The following is a 22484-nucleotide window of genomic DNA, read 5'->3' as shown; positions in this document are numbered from 1 at the left end:
GGAAATGAAACCGTGGAATAAAATAGTAATTGGCAGAGAAGGTCTAAGGAGTGCGGCACAAGTGGCACATATCCCTGCTGGGCTCGACATCTCTCACACTAAAGTTCCGGACTGCCTCCCCGCTTTTCCTCTTCCTCCTCCCACATTTTCAAGAAAGACTCCTGAATAGACCCGCCGATAGCACGCGCAAGTGGCATCGGGACTGCGTTTCCCAGCTGCTTCAATTGCTGTATGACATGGGCGCAACCGTCGTCAGCACGTTCCTCTCGAGGGAAGAGTTCGGGGCAGCAACAGAGGAACAGTAAGACTCACGTCCTTGATGACCTTGTTAGGCGTTGTCTCCACAGACAGGAGCTCGTAGTCATCTGGAAAGCCTTGTCCACGCGCGACCTCTCGAACGGTCAGGATGCGCCGTTGCTGTGATCTCCATCAGTGTCTGCGAATGATAATATGGGTGTACCCCGAACGCCAAAAGCCCTGCTTACGTTCGGGTGAAGCAGTCGACTACCGCTGCTGTTTGGTGTGAACGTCGTCATCGCTGGAGGACGTATTTAGTCGAAGCATAGACGCGACGAGAATTGGACGTCATCTTACCAGTGGCGTAGTATTGGCTCGCGTCGAGTCGACCGTATGTCGTATGCTCTGATGGTGGAAACAAACTTCAGTCAGTCGGTGGGTTACCCTTGAAACCCACTGCGGTACTCACTAGACTCAAATTGGAGCCACTTGGGAAGATCTGTCCATCGTCAGAGAATCACTGAGTATTCGGTAACAACTTGAATGTTCGAGTCGGAGAAGAACCATACCGTGATGGTTCACATTAGGGCGCATGGGAATGTTGACAGATCTGTAATTGCCGATGAGTGTCGCGCAAGTTTTCAGCTTCAGTCGAGGGTTGGGTGGGGACATACCGCTCGACCACATTGACCCCGAACCTCGGGGTGTACTGATATCGCACAAGGTCACCAGAGCCTTCTCTCATCTCCCGCTGATACCTATTCTGCGGCTCTTTGGCGTACTTCGTCGGGATCTGGAAGCCCACGTATGGACTACTGGTCTTCGAAGGTATGGCATCTAGGGCCGGAACACCATCATCCTCACGCTGTCTACTCTTTTTCGAAGCCCTGGGGTCCGCCCTGGATGCGAGTCAGTAAGATAGACATCAGAGAGCGATGTTTCTTACCAGTGGAATCGTGGCTGAGAAATTAATGCGTCTATTTAGCCGCGGGCCACAAGTTTCGACGAATGCAAAAGATGAGGGTACTCACGAGATCACTGATGGCTTCACCTAACCTCACAGATCGAAGAGGCGCACCGTAGTAGTGGTCCTGAGACTCGTGAGCGCGGGTGACAGTGTGGAGAACCTGGTTGTAGCACAGGCTGAACTTGTGTGCTCTCGGAACAAAGACGTGAGTCGGGACAGGGAACTTCGGAAGGGGGACGCCGGGTAATGATGCCATGATGATGACTCGTCGACGGTCTTGAGGCGAACCATAGTGAGGTGCGTGAAGAAGGGCGATATGAACTTGATACCTGGTATTGTAGTAGCAAAACCCATCAGAATGCAGGTCTACAGTCTGGCGAAGCAGGATAGAGAGAATCTGAGGGTGAACTGACCCGAGAGCCGTCAACACACGAAAGATGAGCATGATAACACCCTGAGGCTTTCCGTCTACAATCCGATACCCTTTCTTCTTCCCTCCGAGTGGGAAGTGTAAAATACCGAAAACGTTCTCCATGACAAAGATCGGTGGCCGGTACCAGTCTACATAGGACAGCATATTTGCCACCAATTCATTCCTGCATTGAAGAATACTTGTCAGAACTGCAACAATCAAAGGCTGACAATATCAATGAACGTACCGAGGGTCATCGGGGTCCTGGAAACAAAGGAGTCAATAATGAATAGAAAAGTCTTTGGAGTGTACTGACTTTGTTATGATTCATGCCGCTGTAGGACTGGCATGGCAAGCCTGGAAGTTATCTATTAGTATTCATCTTCGGACAAGGTGGAAGAGATGTCCGGGTACCAGCAACAATGATATCGATATCTCCAGGTTGGGGCATTGGATGATCTAGTTCCAGAGTATTTGTGCCAGCAATGGCTTTTTGAAGGAGGTCATTTGAGGAATGGCAGTGGAAAAATGTGTCTGGATGATTTTTCCTAGTACAAAAGGTGTTAGATTTGAGCAGGGAGGATAGTGGGACAAACATACTTATATGTTAGGGAGCAGGATGCATCCATCTCTATAGCATGCTGAATATGAATTGAAGGTAACTTGTTTAGACCAGTAGAAAATCCACCGGCCCCTACAAAGAAGAACTCAACAACATCCAGACATGGGGCAATAAATCAGATAACAAACCGGCAAACAATTCCATACCACGACATGGTTCATGTGATTGGAGTAGCTTCTCATGATGAGAGAGACCATCAAGATGTTTGTTATAACAGGACAAACAAGTCTCGACATCTTCGGGTCCTATGTCATGCAATGCCTCAAATGTCTGCACCAAGGGGGAATCTCCACACTGTGAGACATAGAAGTGATCATCATAAGACAGCCATGTCTGGAGATCATGGGTAGAGTCTTTGTGAATGACAAAACATTTCCCAGAAATCCGTGACGAGTCAACGGTGTCTGAGAAATCTGTGAGAAAAAGGTACCGCTGACCGGAATGACCAAGAAGCAGAATAAAACTTATTCACATATTAATGGGTGTGTAACAGTATGAGAAGTACTGACCTCATCTTGCACATAACTTCTCTGCTCGAACTCCTTCCCTCTCGACACTCTCCTCACAATCTTATCCACCCGGCCAAGATATAAAAGTTGTATAGTGACCTGCACTCCGTGGCTCCTGCTCCGATCTGGTGTGCCTTTTATTCTTTTGACTTGGGCAAGGTCAAAGAGAACATCCGGATTACTCTTAGAGCGAACGTAGACAAAGTCCCCAATATGATACTCTGTACCAAATTGGGAGAACATTCCTGGAGAAAACTGAACCTCTGCAGCCTGCTCCTGCAACTGAGATTGTCCGCAAGACAAGCAGAGCTTATGCAGATCACAGACAGCCAGTGCCTGTGAGACTTCTGTGTCTGATAAACCGACAAATCCACAGTCATCTTGACTCCAGATTCGAGGACTAGAGATAAGAGACATACACAAAAAGTTGAAAAAATCATCATGATTGCTGTATATAGAATCAAACCCACCTGAGGTAGAAATCATTACAGACTGCAGAACGACTGTCAGGCATAGGCGGCTCCTGACCGGGAAGCAGATGTCGAATATGACACTTCTGGTAGATACTTGCTAGGAGAACATCACCACAGGACCTCTCCATATGAAAGAGGATCTGTGGATGAGCGGTATCTCGTAGAACAGTCTGAGATCCATGTGCAAACCACTTGATATGACATGATGGTCCTTTACGCTTGTCCTCAAGATAGCAAATCTCACCAAACCTTAGAAGTGGACTAAGAAACCAACCTGGAATATCAAAGAATTCACTCACCACTTTGAGGTTGCTAGAGGATTAGAAGATGCAACGGCCTTGGCATTGAGTGCACGAGCGGAATCTGCATCTTCACCAGGCTGTACCATGACAACATCTCCGACCTGATGCACCACATGAGTATAATGATTATTTTATGAGAAATATAAATATAACAACCTTATAACAGACACCGTCAAGCTTCACCGATTCATACTGACCAGGTGCTGCACCCACAACCTGTTGCCCCCATAGAATGACTGGATCACTCTCGTGGATAGGGTATGAATCATGCAATACTGGAGAGAAGGGTCGAGGAAGTGGGGGACCAACAACCTGGAGCTCTCTTCGGAACCAGGGCTGACAAATCTGAGCGACCAATGGAGTCACAATAGTCCGCAACTTGTTGACGAGGGGAGAAGTTTTGCCAGGGTGCTTGCTGGAGTGCTGCTGGTGATGACAGGTCGAGAAGTAGAAGTCGGAGTCGGGAATGTCGGAGAGCAACTCATGAATAAGTGGTACATGGCCAAGATGAACGAGGTCGCCATTCTCATCGTGAAGGTCTTCGAGTCGGATAAGCAGGAATGGTTTCTACACAAGGTTTTGGGAGTATATCAAGTTCAAGAAAAGCTAAAGGGGGCTACTAATCTCTCGTACCAATGTCATAAAATCATCCTTAGCTAAGTCTCGACCCAGCATAGATTTTGTGAACTTGAGCACTTCCGTCGACTCCGGAGTAACCTGGAGAGAGTCGATGAATTCTCTAAGTGTTATTCCATTATCGTTGAGGGCAGAGAACGCCAAGAGGTAGAACATCCTCTCTCTTGCCCAGAAATTGACGAAGAACGGGCGGTATGACCGAGCTGGTGTTTCAAGTATGTACCATGCATACTTGGTCTTGAGATAGATGCAGCTATATATTGTTTAGTATCAATAAATTATGGGAGGATTTAAGCAAACCAACCAGTCCAATCCAGATTCTGAATCATAATGATGCAGATTAATGTCAAGGATCTGTGAGAGCTCAACTCGTTGGAGTGAGCCTAGTGTTGTGGCCACACTCTGCTCTTCCAGATCGTCTAGCTCAGATGGATCATCCAACTCGTGTGGCCTGACTTCACCTGAAGCGGAGTAGTGGATGGTCGTGAAGGGGAGGGAACACAGAGACTCTACCGGGACGATTGACCGATTACCATGTTCAAAGATGACAAAGTTGTCTAGGACTCTGACTGGTATACTTTCATTGTCCAGGTCTTCTTCATCTTCTCCCAGAACCTCCCCAAGGACTTGTAATTCATCCTCAGGTATATCATCTTCAACCAGAGGGTATGTTGTGTCTTTAAACAAATTTATCAGATGTGGACATGAATGTAAAACCAGATTATGAACAACCTGGGATGTCACAGTCCTTCTGCGACGGAAGAGGATATATATAGCTCGTTTCTTTCTCCGAATCTGATGGCTATAGAGTAGTTAATATGAGTTAAGAGTGGCAGACATTAGATAGTATAGACATACTGATGATGCGACTATGGGGTTCGAGTCAACTCTTCTCCTTTTTCGGACCGGTTCAAGGAGGATACAATCAAGAACTGTTCGCACACGAGAATTGCGCGTAGACATTGAAGATATTCCAAACTAGCCGAGAGTCAATAGATAGGGTTAAGAATATGGACTCTAGTAGATCAAGGACTCGAAGGAGAGAGAACTGAGTTGGCCGAGAGCGACGAGCAAGGGCTGTCCGAAAGGCTGTAGAGAAAGGAGGAGACAGAACTGAGATGACTGTGCGGCGAGCAACGGGCTGACCGAAATACAAAAGGGTGCCGTGACGAGAATGAAACAGTGGAGTTGCGGAGGGACGTAGTCGATGGTTGAGAAGACAGAGAGTCGGCGCGGTCAAGGCGCGGTGTGACACCTGTGACTTGACGCGTCGAGCTTTCTCAGGCTCGAAGAGACGCGTTCGTCTTCCACTGCCATCGGCTTTGCATCTCGCGCTCTTGAGCTATGTCTCTACCAGTCATAAATCTCGCCGGCCAAGTGAGCTACGATCAGGAAAAGGGTAACATCCTTGAAAATACAGAATTTCAACATCTGCTGACGCGCCTCTCCAGAAACAATCGAGACATTCCTCAAAACATTTGTCGGCACCGCGAAGGATCTCACCAATGGCATGGCCGACATGGATCTCTTTGACGATGACGACGATGATGGAACTGCTACCAGAACAAGAGGCTTGAAATACATGTCACAACTGGTGCGTGTTCTGTTCATGTTCACACTAACGCATTCTAAGCGATGATCTTTTCAGCAACGAATCGCGAACCGTGAACAGCAAATGCTCGTGATCGACCTGGAGGACGTCGTGAAGGCAAGTGTTTGAGCCTGTAACACCCTTCCTTGCGTTTCTCATACTCGAGCACATTACAGCATGAGAAGACAGTTGCAGAACTTGCCTCGCGCATCCAACATAACACCCGGCGATATGTCAAACTGTTCAACGAGGTCGTCGACCGAGTCCTTCCCGACCCAACAAAGGACATCAGTGACCAGGACGAAGTTATCGACATTATTATGCACCAGCGCCGCGAGCGTAACGAGCATCTTGATGGAGTGCAGAGCGGGTTCCCAGTTCATCTTCTTCGACGCTAGTGAGTGACTTATCATCCTCGAGCACCCCAGGCTCTGACATGGTCCTTTCCAGCAACCTATACTTCAGGCCCCTTCTCTCGGACGTTGCGATGGCTGTGCGAGACGTTAGAGGCATCCACCTAGGCAAGCTTATCACTGTTCGTGGCATCGTCACTCGCGTGTCAGAGGTGAAACCACTCCTCCTCGTCAACGCCTATACCTGCGACCATTGCGGTTCCGAGACGTTCCAGGAGATTTCGAACAAACAATACACTCCCATATTCGACTGTCAAAATCAAGACGACTGTGTCAAAAACGGTATCCATGGGTCATTGCACATGCAGACGCGTGCATGTCGGTTCAGCCCGTTCCAAGAGGTTAAAATCCAGGAGATGGTACACCACCTCTTACTGCTACGTATTAGTCTCGCACTCATCTACCTTCTCACCTTAGGCAGATCAAGTACCAGTCGGCCACATCCCGCGTTCCATGACCGTCCACGTCAGCGGCAACCTCACTCGCACTATGAACCCAGGCGATGTCGTTCATCTTGGTGGTATCTTCCTTCCTATACCCTACACCGGCTTCCAAGCCGTCCGCGCGGGTCTGCTCACCGACACCTATCTCGAAGTCCACGACGTCCACCAGTTGAAGAAGCAGTACAGCGAAATGGAAGAGACGCCCCAGATTATAGCTGCCATCGAAGAACTCAAGGCCGACCCTGCGCTGTACGTCAAGCTCGCACTCAGCATTGCACCTGAGATTTACGGACACGTCGACGTCAAGAAGGCATTACTCTTGCTTCTGGTCGGTGGTGTGACGAAGGAGATGGGCGACGGCATGAAAATCCGTGGCGACATCAACGTTTGCCTCATGGGTGATCCTGGTGTGGCCAAATCTCAGTTGTTGAAGTATATTTCGAAGGTTGCTCCTCGAGGGGTGTACACGACGGGCAAGGGTTCGTCGGGAGTCGGTCTGACTGCCGCTGTCATGCGCGATCCAGTAACAGACGAGATGGTTCTTGGTGCGTTTTCTTACTGGACTTAATCGCGACTGATGGCTAACGAAGGGATTTTCAGAGGGAGGCGCACTTGTTCTCGCAGATAATGGTATTTGCTGTATAGACGAGTTTGACAAGATGGAGGAGGCCGATCGAACCGCGATCCATGAAGTCATGGAGCAACAGACGATCTCCATATCCAAGGCAGGGATCTCCACAACTCTCAATGCACGCACATCCATCCTGGCTGCGGCCAACCCCCTGTACGGTCGATACAACACCAAAGTTTCACCGGTCGAGAACATCAATCTTCCAGCTGCACTCCTCTCGCGTTTCGATCTCCTCTTCTTGATTCTCGACAAGCCATCCCGAGCGGACGACGAACGGTTGGCGAAGCACGTCACACATGTGCACATGTTCAACACTCATCCTGAGATGGACTACGAACCTATCGAGCCACTTCTCATGAGGTACGCCATGTTGCAGACTTCCTCGATCTTTCAGAACTGACGTATCCTTTCCCAGACATTATATCGCCCTCGCCCGCCAAAAGCGCCCCACAGTCCCCCACCAAGTCTCCAACCACATCGTCGAATCCTACGTTCGTCTGCGAAAGGTCTCCAAGGACGAAGAGGAAAAAGCCCACACTTACACCTCCGCCCGTACCCTCCTCGGTGTCCTCCGTCTCTCACAAGCCCTAGCAAGGCTTCGGCTGGCCGAAACCGTCGAGATCGATGACGTGGAGGAGGCTCTCAGATTGATGGAGGTCAGCAAGGAGACTCTCGCGGATGAAGAGGACAAGGCGAAGGTTGGCCAAGACCGGAGCGCCACCAGCAGTATCTTCCGAATCATCAAGGCCATGGCCAAAGATGCACGACCTGCGCGGAGGCGTAAGGCGCGTCGGATGGGCCGGGGACCGAATCGCGAGCGCGATATGGATGACGACGATTACGAGGACGGTGACGACGACGACGACGACTCTGGCCTGACGCTTCGGATGGTGGATGTCAGGTCACGAGTGCTCGAAGGAGCTGCGTTTACAGAGGCACAGCTCATGGCTTGCATTGCAGAAGTACGTCCCTTCTTGGCCCAGTCTTTAATCTTCGCTGATCCAACCTCTTCTTGCACAGTACGAGAATACCGAAGTTTGGATGACAATGGCCAACGGGACCAAACTGCGTTTCAACGATTAGGGCTTCCGCTTCATTCGTCTTATTTCTTCGCTGTCTGCTGTCTTGCTTTCTTGTACTACGCGTTTTGTTTCAGGGTGTCTATATGTAGCCAGTAATACCATTTGTTCCCATCCTAGCCAGTGCCAGAAATCCGTGATTATTCTCCACGTCCTCAAAAGCGACGTTGACTCCTCCTAAAACGAACACCGAATCAAATGATTATTTAAATAACGACAAACAAAACAAATGTATATCCAATACTATAAACCGTCCCAGTCAACAGCCCAACCGTCCCTAATCAGTCCGTCCGTCTCAGGCTCTCGGACGCATGCTCCCAACTACTCCCACTCCCGCTCCCATCCGGACTATCCCTCTCGCCATGCCCAGGCCTCTGCAGTTGCAGCTGCTTCTCCACCCGCTCCTGCTCATCCGGCTCGTCCTTATACGCCGGCGTCCCCGTCCTCGACGGCCCCTCCTCATCGTCCAAAAACCCAGAATGGAACCCCAAGCCCTCTCCGACCGCCCTCTCCCGCGCGTCCCTCAACCCCGTATTCTCATCCGCATACTCATCCTCATCATCCGACACCTCCCCAAACGCATCATACAGCTCCTTCGTCCCCCTCCCTCCTCCAGCCCCAGACCCACCACCCCTTGCTAGAGAACTCATAGCTACGTCGTCGCCCGCAGGTAACGACGCATACGCAGCCCTACGTCTCCGAGCCGCTCGTCTCCAGAAGAACACGCCCATCGAGATTCCGAAGATGGCCACAGCGCCGAGAGCACCGAAGAACCACCTCTTGTCAGAGACGAGGTTGCCCATATCGGAGAACCAGCCTTCGTCTGCTGTGGGCGTCATGGACGATGAAGGTGTCGATGTGGGCGATGCGTCGGAAGGTGTGGTGTTCGTTTCCTCTGCGACGTCGTTCGGTTCGGTCGTGGGTGTGTCGCCGGCACTAGTAGGATTTGGGAACGCGGGTTGGGTTGCCTCGCCTTCGGCGGTTCCGTGGTCGCCTGGAAGATGTTCGGTCGGTTTGGCGTACGTCTTGGTTGCGGTCGGGTCGCTGCCTTCAGTGGGGGTCTCTTGCTGTACTGTTGGGAGTGTGTGGTCGAATAATCCGATCTGGTATGTTTGGGCGAGAGAGGGGTCGATGGTGGCGCCGAAGAGGGACAATTGCCAGCCGAGGAAGTTGCCAGAGTGGTTCTCAGTACCGATGTCGGAGACACGGATGGTCCAATCACCGATAGGGTTTTCATCCCTTCAGGGCAAAGTCAGTCAAGAATGTTATGCACAATGCAAATGTATTGATCTGTGGTGAAAGAACTACTCACCAATGTTTGACAGACATGAACCTCCATCCCGGGTAGCCATCCTTGTCAGCGTCACCACGTCTCCGCGCAGCCAACACGCTCTTGACACCGTTCGGACTGACAATCTCGACCTCGACATCGCCTCTCCGCGTATGTGTGATCCACACGCGAACAGTAATATGCTCCAGCGTCTCCAAATTATGCTGGTCCATCATCTCCTTCGTGACAGTGATCGTGCTTTGCAATCCTCCAGGAACAATGAGCTCTCCTCCACTCATACTCCCATCCTCATCGCACGTCCCTTCCGCGATCTGAACCGCAGGAATCTCCAACCACGCCTGTGGCTTGACAAGTTCCCAGTTCTGCGCCGCGGTGACGAACTCGTAGCCATTGAGCGACCCAAACCCGTACTTGTAGGAGAACGGTCGTCCGGCGGCGGTGTCTTCCCAGTCTGGATCCTCAGGGTTGATCTTATCTGCCGTACGAACGCAGAGATGTTGGATGTCGCGCCATGTGAGGTCGGGTCTGAAGAGTATGATCGTATCAGCCGCCAGGAAGCCTATCAATCACAACATGAAACGAAACACACCTGACACCGAGAGCGAGAGCGAATACGCCGACCGCGTTTGGAGCGGCTGCGGAAGTGCCGCCGTGGGTGGTCGCGCACTTGTCCTTGCCCACATCCGTAGTAACCTGAGAGTTATATGAGTTAAGGCTTGGCACTCGAGTGTGGAGGGAACATGGAACTCACGATATGATTGCCACTACCAGAGCTGAAAGCCACCACCATGTTCGCCGCGCATGACTCCGAGTATGGCGGGTGAAGACCCTTGTAATCAACAGCGGCGACAGTGACAGAGTAGATGCTGTTCGTGTATCCGTCGAAGTTGCATTGATCGCCAGAAGAGGCTCCATTGCCACTCGCAAATACGAAAATAGACCCCTTCCCACCACGACCGTTCTCCACCCCATTAAGCATCGCACGTTGAATGAGATAGCCAGGTGCTTCCATGGACCGACCGTCGTCCGGTGGACCCCAACTGCAACTGAAGATGGAGGAGTCCTCATAACCGTAGTTGAGTGACGAAGCCTCGTCGATGTCCGAGATAGGGCCAGAAAGAATGCGAACGCCAGAGATTTTGGAGTTGTAGGCAATGCCCATGCCGCACACGGTGTTCTTCACAGCTCCGATTTGACCGGCGCACCGCGTCCCGTGGTGGTCGTCGAAGAGTTTCGGGGTCGGAAGCTCTTCATGGTCGTTGAAATCATACGAACCAGCAGCCCACTGAACACAACAAATGGTTCGAACCTCATGATATGATTCATAAGAGAAAGAAATGGACGAACAAAGTTGTCTGCTAGATCATCGCTGGTATAGTCTAGCCCGTCATCCACCAATGTCGAAATGACGCCCTCGCCCGTGATACCCATTTCCCACAGCATTGATACATTCATCATATTCTGCTCGTACTCGTTGTTCACCAGATGCCACTGCTGCGGGAACATAGGGTCTTCGATTCCCAAACGTTCTGCGACCACATCTGCGGCTGACGGCTTGCTCTCGTCCGAAGAGTCATCGTCCTGTGGCGTAGGTATAGGCCCACGTTTTGCTCGTTGTCGAAGTTCTTGCCGTTCAAGGTACTTCACCGAAGATGCTATACGACGAGCCTGATGTGAATGTTCTGAACGAGAGTGGAGCGGGGAAGATGCGCGTTGGTGAAGTGTTTGTAGGTTATCGAGCACACGGTCCGACTCAGAATTTGACTTGAGAGTGCGCACGACCCAGAGGTTTTGGAGATCACCCAGACGTTCGACGACTTCGAGGCCGAGTTCGGTGGCGGCTTCGGCCAGCGAGGCACCAGCTAGCGGATTGTGTTCGAGGACATAGTAGTCGTGTGTGTTGTACGTGCGCTTCTGTGGCCGTGCGGTGACGAAGAGAGCGTCGTATGCGAAAAGAGCGAAGACAAGAGATAACGGTAGTCTCATGGCGGACGAGAAGAGAAGAGAGCGTTGTGCCCTCTGAAGAGGAACGGTGATGGGACTGAGAGGAGAGAGGACTTGAGTTGCGCCTCAGTTACCGGGATTTACGGTCCACGTGGCGGCGTGGGTGGCACCTTCAGAGCTTGCAGTATGTGGCGATTCGTGAACGCAAACATAGAATCCAGCCAGCAGTGCGGAGGGAAATCATGCACATTCAAAACGTATATATCCAAGTATGAACAAATAAGACATATACAATAAATTTAATACACGAAATGTCTGCAACCATTTCACCGCAGGCGATGGAGGTTCTTCCCGTTCTGATTAATATACCGTTCCACCGTCAAAGTTTCGAACTCTGTGTTCAGCCGTTCATTGGGAAGCACCCCACCCGAAGCCTCCAACAAGTCTCCAGCATACGGCCTCAACCGACTGCGTAGATCTTCACCGACCTCTGAATTCTCCCACAAGTCGCACGGTGGAAAGTCTTTCAAGGGCTCAAACTGTATCATGCGACCAGGTCAGAGACATCGATGAGCAGAAGAAGAGATTGAACGCACTTTCTGGTCAACCTGAACGTCGAGAAGGTCGCCTTCTTCATCTTGCAGCAGGAATTTCAGAGCGTAGACGAACGTCATAGGTGTGCCAGGCTCCATACGACTGCAAAAACTACACGCATTGTCGTCGGCTGATATTCTATGAAGATGAACTATCAGTGAATAAGAGCATCAAGACAGCGAACAAAAAAAAACGGACCGTTTGTGACAACCATTGCAAAACTTCCAGACGCAGTGTTCTACTGGTGAGGGCGCTATCTTGACGACGCGAGCTCTAACGGTGAAAAGAGCAGGAGACTTCTCGATACTCTTAAGCTTCTTGATGGTGCCGGCATCAATACGCTTGGAAGAGCCTGTCTTAGTCTGAGGTTGTGCGGTTGCACTCGCTCGCCTAATATTATTGGTCTCCAAACTCTCACTCCATTCCTCTTTACGTCTGCCGGAAGGAAAGGGAACGCTCAGACAGAGATGAAGCACGAACAGGATCAAAACATACCTCAAAAGCTCCAAAGATTCATCGTCCTTCGCATGCTTCTCGTTGAACTTATAGATGAGCCTGTCGTTCCCCGCAAGCAGTCCAGCCAAACCCGTGGTTTTCCGGTCGTTCACATGGGACTTCCTCAACTTCAGGTTCTTGATAAGACAAAAAGTTCCAGCAGGAAGATATTTCGCGTGGTTACTCTGGCCATCCCGTAGGTCTATCTTGACGATCATGCCATCGAGATTCTTGGTCCACCCAGCGGGTGGAGGAGGAAGAAGATCGTCTCGTTTGGTGTAGTCGGTCACGTAGATCGTTGAGAACCCTCTCGAGTCAAATTGGCTATGGAGGACCTAAACGCAACGCCAAGGATGGTCAACGAAAGATTGACAGTGATAGACTTGATGATCGTCTTACCTCAACAGTCGCGTTGAAATGCTCCAGGCCGACATCCTCAAAAAGCTGATGTTCGAACGTATTCGGACTTACGTTCGTCTCTTTCCACTTCTTCTTCCGTCTATAGAGGACTGTGAGCAATTTTCAGAAGCCAGAAGCTTGTAAGCACCTACTCCAACAAAGCCTTCAACTCCGGATCCTCTGCGACGTCAGTCTCGTCCAACTGCTCCGCTTTACCCGCCTCCCTAAAACTCCCCTCAATACAATCCCTGCGGCTTACTTTCATCCTCGTATTCGAAAACTTCCAATACTGCCCGGCTTTCAAACGATGACCAAGTTGAACAGCGGCCTCACCGTACATTTCAATCTGGAGAACCTTGTCGGATAGATTGGGAGGGCACCAGCTCTCGGTGGGCTGGAACATTCCTGCTTTGGCGGTATAGTCCGTGACATAGACGCTGTAGTTCGATCCGTTTTCGTAGACGTTCAAGATCTATATGCAAACAAGATCTTACTCAAGACATGGACTTCAAGGGTTATGGGACGGCACGCACCTCAACCGTACAATTGAAGAATCCCTGCGGTTCCATATCAGGGTCCGCGTCGCAAATCAGTCGATGCTCCCTCGTCTTATTCTTCCTCTCCCGTGGAACGGCGATCTGCGTAATAGGCCCCTGTCTCCTCTTTCTCTCCTCCTCGACCGCCTTCCACCACTTGGACAACTCGGCGCAACACTGAAGTTCAGCCGGCCTTGGGTGCCAGAACGGCGAGTATGTCTTGTCCCCGGAAGAAGCGGACCTAGGCACTCCGGTCAGATCGCCGTGCGTAGGATTACCAGTGGAGTCGTAGATGGCCCAATGAGGCGTATTAGGGTAGCCCGTCGCCATTTTAATTTCGTTGAAGTCAACTACCTAAGAGTGAAAAAAGAGGGAGAGAATGTTAATACTCATACGGGCGTGGATTAAATGACTGAAACCGACTTTCAAGTCTCGAAGCAACACAACGTCTCCGACCTTGCAAGGAGGGAGCCACGCAGAATGCTCCCGCGTGAAGAAATTGACCTTGAATCCAGCGCCCGAAGGGGCGAAATATTCTCCGTGAGTCTTGAAGTTTGACTTGTCCATAAGGGTTATTGACTTAGTGAGATCTGGGAAACAAATGAGATTGCGATTTTACCGCAACGGGTTCATGCAAGAAAACCATACTCACCGCCTCCTTTGGCAGTAGTGACGTCCTGGCTGCCGGTCACGACGCCGATGACAGAAAGGAAGGACCCTTTATGCATGGACTGAACATGTTCTAATGAAACATAATCTCTCTGTTATCCCTTGGCTTAGTATGTTAAAAGCGACAGACACAGGAAGACTTACGCCTTCCGTTTTTAAAACAACTTTTGGCAACAGATCGGTCTCGTCAAAGACAGCAGACCTTTCGCTCGCAGGCAGGGGAGTACTTCCGGAGGCCTCGGAAGCTGTCGATGGCGGCCCAGCGGACAGCTTTCGCTGATTTACAGCATCATTGCTTGTCTCGCCTGCTCTGACGCTTCCGATGTTTATGACCTGACCCGCAGCGGGTGGTGGAGCCCTGACAGAATCCGCACTGCTGGGATCGGCGGCAGCAGCAGTGACCGGGGGAGCGTGGGCTTGATGTGAGTCGACAGTTTGCAGTCTTTCGGCTCGTCGGCGTTTCTTCTTGGACGGCTTGAGCACAGATTGGGCTACGGACTTCTGAGGTTCGACGCTATCAAGGTGGGTGGGCGAGTCGAGGGAAACAGCAATGAGTTGATTGGTGAGTGAGGACTGGGACAGTTTCTGTGCTGGTGATGAGCCGGCGAGGGTCGCTGATCGAGAGGAGTGACCGGGCGAGTTGTCGAAAGGTGCTTCAGAGCTGAGTATTATATCAACAGCTGTGGCGTCAGCTTCAGATTCCTCGCTGCCAGGATCAGACCGGTCCTCTAAGTCGTCTGCCGGCTCGGAGGATGAGAACCAGCTATCGGGATCCCGTTTCGGTGGTAGTGGTGGCTGCTGCTGCTTCTGCTGCTGCGGTATTATAGGCTCTTAACTGGCGTTAGCGAGAGCTAGTATGAAGAAAAGGTATGGCTTACTGGGGCCCGGCCAAGTGTTGATAATCTTGGGAGAAGCGAGCGGAGTTCCCGATCGCTTCAAGAGCTTGAAGGTTATACCCTTCATGTACCGTAGCCCTATCACCTTCTTTGCTTTCTGAACCTCTACGCCTTTGAGAGAGAGGTCGATCTCGTCGTCAACGGCGATATTGATATTGCGAGTCCATGGCTCCTTTCCCTGCGAACCCATGTCTACGTAGACCTGTCTGTTGACAGAGGACTGATCACCTGAGAGCTCCAGCTTAAAGCATTTCATTTTGGAGAGAACATTGATCACTCGTCCGGTAAGAAACCCGGCGGCGTCGTCGTTTCTCAGTTCAGCGAAGCGCCGTCTGTACATGAACAATCCATTTGGATCAAGTTTGCGGCGTTTCGTGGATGGACCTGGGTCGGCCGCTGCTTGGCGCTTCATGTCTTGAAGTTTGGGGAAGGATAGAAGAGGCAAAGACCAAGTACAGCGAGGTTGCAACGGTATTGTTGGGGACAATCAACAAGACGCGTTCCGTCACGTCGCGACGCGTCTAGAAACGGAGAACTCCGAGAGACCCGTAAACGCGTGCGTGGGAGAGCGTGGCCCAAAACGTCATGGCCACTCTCTCCTCTCTCTTTCACCGCGCACTGTTGGCTGCGTCCAAAGCTACAGACTTACCAACGATTGAGGATGCAACACAAGTGAGCAGCATGGTGGCTAATGTCTGGACCGATTTCTAATCCTCATTTACAGGAACTTGTTGACTCTGCTCTGAAAGACTTGAAGGATGTGCGCACACGGGTTGCAGAACTTGCTCTTTTCAGCGCGAACGAAACACTAGAAGACATATCGACTCGAAATCTTGTGTATCTCCTGGTTCCGTTTACTGTCGCAGAATTAGAAGGGCGCTCGAGGGCCTCTGAACGAGATGTTCGGTTCAAGAAACTACTTGATGCTGAGGTATGTGGTGTGGCCCATCGCCGACAGTTTCTTGCGGCTCTTGTCACTGACACCAGCGTCCGTCCCTGATCCCAGCGTGACTATAGGCTCTTCTTGTCTGATCTCGAGCTTTACGAGGTAATACCAGAGGACGAACGTGAATTGTACGCGAGACGGCCGTCCTCTGTAGCGGACGCAGCGAAACGGAGAGAGACCAAGATCAAGCAGTACAAGCAGGAAAAGGAAATACGGGCCAAAATTGAGGTGTGTATTATTTTCAAGCAAGTTCAATGTTGGTTTGCAGACCCATTTTTTGCGCCATGGGTGTGACTGAGCTTATCATTCTCGATGCAGGCAATTCGCAAACGCCGGAATCTCCTACCCCCCTCCGACTCCTCGCCGACAGACTTTGACCTGATCGCATCCCTTCTTCCTTCGCCTTTGACGCCCGATACAGACGAGGATGACAAAGATACAGACACCGACGATATTCTTCGTGAAGCAACGCTGCTCCTCCTGAGGCTCACCTATGCACAAGCTCACTCCCAGCTCGAGAGTATAAGCCTCGAGCTCGAGCTTCTACGGAATGCCCCGCCTGAATCTCCCCAAGAACCAGACGATCAGAAATCCAAGCCGGAGAATGAGGTGGACTGGAAGCTCGACAGGCCCAGCGGACGTTTAGGTGCTGCAGGTGGCCCGATCTTGGATCCTCAGGGCAAGGTAAGAGATATCCTTTCAAGTCTCCTTTATATTGCCTCTCATCGATGGTTGCTTTTCTCCCAATGATCCACAGCCTCTTCGGCCGTTCACAATTCTTCCCGCGGGAGCAGCCGACCGAGCTCGTCTGCAAAGCCAAGTCTTCCAGGCGGATCATCGATTGCCTACCATGACTATCGACGATTACCTCGAGGAGGAGCAACGGAGAGGCAATATTATCACCGGTGGTGGGTGCGTATTCTACTTCCATTTCTCGTTTAAATGAACGTGTCTGATGGTTATTGTTTACGATGCCTAGCGCTGCATCTGCAGCAAAGCCCACGACATCGGAACAGCTGGCGCTTGACTCTGAACAGGATGGGACTGCGTTTGGTCGAGACAAGGAAGAGGAGCAAAGGCAAAAGGATGAGAACTGGGCGAGGTACACGGATGAAAACCCTCGGGGTGCAGGAAATACTATGAACCGTGGATAGTTTCCAGAGAAGTGTATCTCACTACAATGTGTAAGTTAATACTTGACAAAATATTCATCAGGTTTCTCCTTGGAACGACTCTTCACTAATCGGTGGGCTTCATACACAGATGTAATTTTAAGGTGGCGACGGGAATAAACTGCAGCATCGTACGACAAGACAATAGGGTGTTGCGAACCAATAGTCTCCAGATGCTGACCTCACACAAGACAGTCGTTGTATGGGATCCACGAGCATTTGTGCACCCGGTCCCCCTGTTCGCTATTCTTAGGTTTCAACCTTCAACCTCAGAGACATCGTCGGAGATGGGGCCAAGTTGAGGCATATGCTGTACGACAATAACCAATGCTCGGGGCTCACGGTGCACTCGGTGTTGATTGTAATGGCTTGGAAGGTGCCTCTTCCCGCTTGTGGCTCTCATAGATTGACTGGAGGTATGGATGTGGTATGATAGCTGTGCTCCTCGCAGCGATGGCAACTGTCAGCAATATGTCTTGATCCGTCTCTTTGCTGATAGATTGTAGAATAGGAAGCAAGCGCGACTGGAGTCATCCTGGGCGATCTGCTCCCGCACGTACGCTAAACGCCTTCTCCTGCCCCTGGTGCCATCCGGGACGCGGTCCTCGTTAGGTTTGTACGAACTCTATACCTAGTCCGCGGCACATCTAGACCCATCCTCATGTGGTAACGAGCTTCCCCCATTTACATTCTTCAGAGCTTCAGCAGAGATTCAGACGCAATGGTAAGTACGTCCCACCAGATCTTCTGAAAATAATTCTCACATAACTGAACTGTCGCAGGTGCCTTCCATTCGGCGAGAGCATCTAGAAGATTAAGACTCTTGTCGCAGTATGGCAGGGCACGGAAGCAGAGAGCGGGCTGTGCTTGGCGACGATTAGAACGGCGACAACCCTAACTCACAGTAACTCACACAACCTCGACGGACACGCGTCATTCATACAACCTCGACAGTTATCCTTCACTACGACTCAGGAAACTTATATGTTACGAACAGATGTAGGACACGGTGTTGGACGAAGGATGGTTGCGATGACAAGAGACAATGGTCCTCCAGCACATTTGCCTCTCCATCGGGTACAGTCGGTGACGATCCTGCCCGTGGTTCGAAGCCTGACGCAACAAGCTGATAGAAAGGGAACCTGGAAGAAGTTGTCAACAGTTGCTTTGACCCGCGTGCAGTTGCATCTTGTAACCCCTTCCTGACCCGCTCCTTGTCTGATGGAGATAGCATACGACTTGTCAGTGCTTACGTCGCTACCCTGAACAAGCTTCGGGTCCATTGGATAGCCTGCCTTGTCGCACGAAGTCCGGCCATGCTTGATAGGAACACGGTCAGAGCTCATATTTACCTTCTGAGGCTTCCTACAACTGCATGCGGAACTCATAGCTATGGTAACCGTATTCTCGTAGTGTTCTATGCCGTCCCAAACCGTTTGATCTGATATCCTGGCAGTGACCACTGCCAGTACTATGTTCTCTATGCCCAACGGGTGCTGTCAGGAAACTGCATGGAAGTATCATGCGGGAATGCTATAAGAGCCCGTCATTCACCATGTCCTGCTTCCCTAGCCTTCGCACTCGCCTTCCTTTGCAGCACTCTAGGGACAGGTTCCCCTTCGTATTCGTCCATTCATCTGCCTGGAGCCCATTCTTTGTTGTCCTTCACCAGCTAGTCTGCATTTTGTCCTTCGTTCTTTTCTGACACCTTTTACCTTTCCCTCTGCTATACCCACTCGATCAGATGTACTCCAAAACCCTCCTCGCCTCCTTGGCCCTTTTATCTTCTCTTGTCGCTCCTGCACTCGGACACGGTACTATCACTGGCGTCTCCGGTGCGAATGGCGTTCAGGCAGCCGGGTAAGTTGCTACTGTTCGAACTACTACATGGCCGTGGGTTTCTGTGACTTATTCTTCGTCTCTCTTGATATACAGGTTCGGTATTCTCGCGTCTACACCTCGTAACGGTGCTCTTCCCAAGCCATTCGAGCAAGACACCAGTGTTATTCGAGACAAAGAGATCCAGGCAGGCACTACAGGCGTTTGCGGCCGTACGAAGGCTGGAGGAAACAACGACGTCGCGACACAATTGGCTAGTCTGTATTCTCACCGACCTATCTCATGGTGAATATACATACTTATTAGTTCGCTGTTCACGATATCTAGATGCTTCAGCCGCTGGTCTACCAACCGCGGGCGCAGACGGATCCGTGCAAATGACCCTCCACCAGGTCAACCAGGACGGCGCTGGGTAAGTGTATCTCCTCTTATCTCATTGTCTTTCAGGATTTCTCACTGTCGCTCAATCTATTTGATTATTATAGCCCGTATACTTGTGAATGCTCTGCAGACGGTACAGGAGCCGACTTTGTCCAGATGGATGTGACGACCAATGTCCCAGGTGTGGCAGGCCTCAGCCTTGCCGCCGCAAAGGACTTCGATCTCGTCGCTCAGATACCAGCGTATGTTCATCTCTTACCACGCTCATTCGTGTATTGATTCTATACGGCTCTTCCTCAAAGTGGTGCCAACTGCACTGGTGGCCCCAATGGAGACGCGTGCCTCGTTCGCTGCAGAAACCAAGCTCTCGCTGGCCCCTTCGGCTCATGTGTTGCCGTTGGCAACTCGGGTTCCAGTACAAGTACATCCGCCGCTGGTGCTGCAGCAAGTAGCGTCGCCGCGAAGCGGGAGCCCGTGAAGCGTGTTATCCATTCTCGTGTCGCGGGTAAGCGGGCTGGGTACTGGATTGATGTATGAGGTGTCACGATTTGGACAATTTCTTTCCTTGCGGACAACGGACTGAGTCGTAGAGGACTGTAGCATGGTTATGGGTTCATCTTGGTAGCTTTTGTTTGGACATTTTCTTTGGCTCGTATGCGTTGTTTGTGCTTCATTCAATACATAGGTGGCGTTTGGCTGAAGTGAACTTATGGTACAACATCCTTGTTGTTCCAGCTTTCGTCGGTCTGTAGAAATATGGCTCAGAAAGTACATATATCAGTCCAGACCTCGCTCTATTCAGGTGAGATAACGGGTCTGGCTTGAAGTTACGTTTATTGTTTAGTTTCACGAGAGCTGCCCCAGTATCATGATCAAAATTATGACTTGTAGAAAAGCCATTTCCGCAACAGTGCCATTAACGTATAATTCTACTGCTCTGACCACTCGAAAGAACCAATAATGGCCGTCCGTCCAGACAACGACGCTGAGCTCGGCGAAAGAATCGTCATCCTACGGTTTTGAATGTCGATATTCGTACTAGCCAGATCAGACAAGACCACGTCAGCCTTTCGCCATCATAACTCCGACCGGCTGTGAAGCGTGACTCACACTGCCAGGAAACCAACGACATGCAAGTCTAACACCTCTTCGTCGTATCTCTCAGCCTCGTCTTGATGGGGAGGTGCAAGCAACGCCAACACAGCATTGAGCAGGCCAGACCCAGGGGAACTCGGGTCGACACGAACGGGCTGCATCTCGGATACTGTACGCGTAGCACCGATAGGTAGGGCTGATGATGGAGCCATCGTTTCTGCAGAGTAACGTAAGCTAAGTCCTTGTTCACGAGAGAAATTTCCTGTGAATATACCTTCTCCTATGCGATAGATAGTGAGGTCGTCGAAGCCGATGATGGAGCTACTGGGTGAAAGATGCATATTCATGGCAGTTTCGCCACCGGCGGTAGCGTTGACGTTGGGCGGGAGCCCTGGAGGTCGCTCGAGAGGGGGTCCATACATATAGTTGTATATCTGATAGGCATGGATCCGATGACGATAGGCTGCATCGAGCTCAACGACCTGAACACGGGGACTGAATTAGCAATAGTAAATGCCGTCGAAAAAACCATAACACAGACACCACCGGATTTAGGTATCTTCACGACCGCCATACGGTTCCCGTACGTGCGTTGCATCTCCACGTTCAGCTTTTCGTGTCCAACCACGAGGATAGTGTTGACTGAAAATGATTCATTTGAGTTATCAAGAGGAAGACACGGGTCTAAGGATAGATATACTTCGAAAAGCATCTACGCAGGCCTTGATGAGCATATGCCTATGATCTGCGCCCATTGAGCTCGGCGAAGACGCAAAAGACGACGGTGTATCGACGATGATCCCGGCCACGCATCCTAAGAGAAACTTGAGCGATCAGATTGGTGGCATGACATAGGAGGATGACCACCTTCAGGGTCTGCTTCTTGGCGTGCAGTGACATTCTCGCCCAGGTTGCGAATGAGGCGGTCCATCAGTAGTGGGTTGCGTTTTGTCCCCTCATGACCATACCAATATACCAAAGGTAACAAGGCGTTAGAGTCGAGCGTCGTGGGTGCTGAAGTCGCGGCTGTACCAAGTGGACTTGCAGGAGATGCAGTAGGGAGAGGGGAGTGAACGGAAGCTGCAGATATGGTACCTGGAACAGACCAGCCACCCTGAACGAATGTAGCGCTAACGTCAGACAATACCATCGATAGAAGAGACACCACCTACTTCACCAGGATCGGTGTTCACTAATAGAGGTGCCCAACCCTGCCCAGCACGGACAGCGTAGTTCGTGAGTATTTTGCACACACTTGTCTTTCCAGAATTCTCGGGACCCATGATCAGGACCCGCGGGGGTTCAGACGAATTTCCATTCTCCTCCACCCCGGGAGGGGGAGGCGAACCATGTAAGGCGCGTAAGGCGCGCACGCGTAGGCTCTCAAGTGCAATATGAACGTTGGCATACGCATACATAGGCGTTTCCTCTGATACATACTCTGTGGAGGGATGACCTGTGACGTATTCCAAGGAATGGTCGATAAGTACCAGGGTAAGCAGAACAAAGGGTGAAAGTACTCATCTCAATGGTACATCCTTGCCAGGTGAAGACAGCTGCCTTGCACTCCTTGCCAAAGAGATAAGTTTTACCCTCCGCCAACTCAGCCCCATAAACTTCTGCATGTCCTTTAGAAAGCTGCTCGGCGGTTCAGTATCAAGAACAGGGTGCGTATGATACGCCAGGATAGTAGTCAGGACTGCAAGTGAAGAATGATTCGTACCTTGATTGCGAGAGACGTGCCAGGATCAAGCTCAAACCGATATTCTGTCTCTGGATCCAGGATCCATTCTTTAGCTGGCCCACTCCCCCCAAAGTCAGTATGGTGTGCCATAATTATGAGTGCCACCGCCAGTTCAGTGTGGCTCAGGACAGGTCGAAGTTTGCCTTTGAGGAGGTTTAGGTTCTCTTA

The 22484-nt window shown here is 50.9% G+C and overlaps 7 protein-coding genes across 7 annotated transcripts; 3 read left to right on the top strand and 4 right to left on the bottom strand.

Annotated features, from left to right (window-relative positions):
- Positions 1 to 6: 6 nt before the first annotated feature.
- Positions 7 to 5302, bottom strand: STEHIDRAFT_137798 (S-adenosyl-L-methionine-dependent methyltransferase). The gene is made up of 23 exons (XM_007301248.1): positions 5017 to 5302; positions 4891 to 4960; positions 4463 to 4835; positions 4156 to 4411; positions 3679 to 4089; positions 3520 to 3623; positions 3218 to 3469; positions 2748 to 3147; positions 2367 to 2670; positions 2217 to 2310; positions 2031 to 2164; positions 1933 to 1973; positions 1864 to 1880; positions 1618 to 1800; positions 1269 to 1533; positions 1184 to 1197; positions 912 to 1136; positions 807 to 847; positions 707 to 736; positions 595 to 642; positions 486 to 538; positions 313 to 417; positions 7 to 227 (listed from the first exon to the last, which is right to left on the bottom strand). The coding sequence occupies exons 1-23, from the start codon at positions 5119 to 5121 to the stop codon at positions 99 to 101; spliced, it is 3654 nt and encodes a 1217-aa protein (XP_007301310.1). The 5' UTR covers positions 5122 to 5302; the 3' UTR covers positions 7 to 98.
- A 174-nt stretch (positions 5303 to 5476) lies between these two features.
- On the top strand, positions 5477 to 8487 carry STEHIDRAFT_75061 (minichromosome maintenance protein mcm7p). Its single transcript, XM_007300564.1, has 9 exons — positions 5477 to 5557; positions 5610 to 5752; positions 5807 to 5872; positions 5926 to 6146; positions 6200 to 6521; positions 6580 to 7150; positions 7206 to 7596; positions 7652 to 8198; positions 8257 to 8487. Exons 1-9 carry the CDS (start codon positions 5503 to 5505, stop codon positions 8317 to 8319), a joined length of 2379 nt encoding a protein of 792 aa, XP_007300626.1. The 5' UTR covers positions 5477 to 5502; the 3' UTR covers positions 8320 to 8487.
- A 17-nt stretch (positions 8488 to 8504) lies between these two features.
- STEHIDRAFT_145445 (uncharacterized protein) lies at positions 8505 to 11592 on the bottom strand (the record flags this gene model as incomplete). The annotated part of the gene is made up of 5 exons (XM_007301247.1): positions 8505 to 9554; positions 9628 to 10131; positions 10196 to 10299; positions 10358 to 10891; positions 10954 to 11592. 5 exons carry the CDS (start codon positions 11590 to 11592, stop codon positions 8597 to 8599), a joined length of 2739 nt encoding a protein of 912 aa, XP_007301309.1. The 3' UTR covers positions 8505 to 8596.
- Positions 11593 to 11876: 284 nt separating this feature from the next.
- STEHIDRAFT_137795 (uncharacterized protein) lies at positions 11877 to 15479 on the bottom strand (the record flags this gene model as incomplete). Its single annotated transcript, XM_007301246.1, has 11 exons — positions 11877 to 12089; positions 12147 to 12282; positions 12343 to 12579; positions 12640 to 12974; positions 13039 to 13138; positions 13191 to 13510; positions 13572 to 13928; positions 13998 to 14164; positions 14227 to 14335; positions 14388 to 15073; positions 15122 to 15479. 11 exons carry the CDS (start codon positions 15477 to 15479, stop codon positions 11877 to 11879), a joined length of 3018 nt encoding a protein of 1005 aa, XP_007301308.1.
- Positions 15480 to 15724: 245 nt separating this feature from the next.
- On the top strand, positions 15725 to 17239 carry STEHIDRAFT_129178 (TAP42-like protein; the record flags this gene model as incomplete). The annotated part of the gene is made up of 6 exons (XM_007301245.1): positions 15725 to 15811; positions 15864 to 16070; positions 16146 to 16313; positions 16404 to 16769; positions 16843 to 16997; positions 17065 to 17239. The coding sequence occupies 6 exons, from the start codon at positions 15725 to 15727 to the stop codon at positions 17237 to 17239; spliced, it is 1158 nt and encodes a 385-aa protein (XP_007301307.1).
- Positions 17240 to 19001: 1762 nt separating this feature from the next.
- On the top strand, positions 19002 to 20174 carry STEHIDRAFT_93262 (uncharacterized protein; the record flags this gene model as incomplete). The annotated part of the gene is made up of 5 exons (XM_007301244.1): positions 19002 to 19117; positions 19193 to 19353; positions 19424 to 19508; positions 19582 to 19719; positions 19780 to 20174. 5 exons carry the CDS (start codon positions 19002 to 19004, stop codon positions 20012 to 20014), a joined length of 735 nt encoding a protein of 244 aa, XP_007301306.1. The 3' UTR covers positions 20015 to 20174.
- Positions 20175 to 20406: 232 nt separating this feature from the next.
- STEHIDRAFT_129176 (Clp1-domain-containing protein) lies at positions 20407 to 22406 on the bottom strand (the record flags this gene model as incomplete). The annotated part of the gene is made up of 9 exons (XM_007301243.1): positions 20407 to 20515; positions 20588 to 20789; positions 20847 to 21054; positions 21114 to 21214; positions 21273 to 21386; positions 21440 to 21686; positions 21745 to 22028; positions 22093 to 22210; positions 22296 to 22406. The coding sequence occupies 9 exons, from the start codon at positions 22404 to 22406 to the stop codon at positions 20407 to 20409; spliced, it is 1494 nt and encodes a 497-aa protein (XP_007301305.1).
- Positions 22407 to 22484: the final 78 nt, after the last annotated feature.

This window comes from Stereum hirsutum, assembly GCF_000264905.1.
Source record: "Stereum hirsutum FP-91666 SS1 unplaced genomic scaffold STEHIscaffold_3, whole genome shotgun sequence".
Taxonomy (NCBI): Eukaryota; Fungi; Basidiomycota; class Agaricomycetes; order Russulales; family Stereaceae; genus Stereum; species Stereum hirsutum.
Note: the sequence above shows the minus strand (reverse complement) of the source record. Positions and strands in the feature narration are given on the sequence as shown.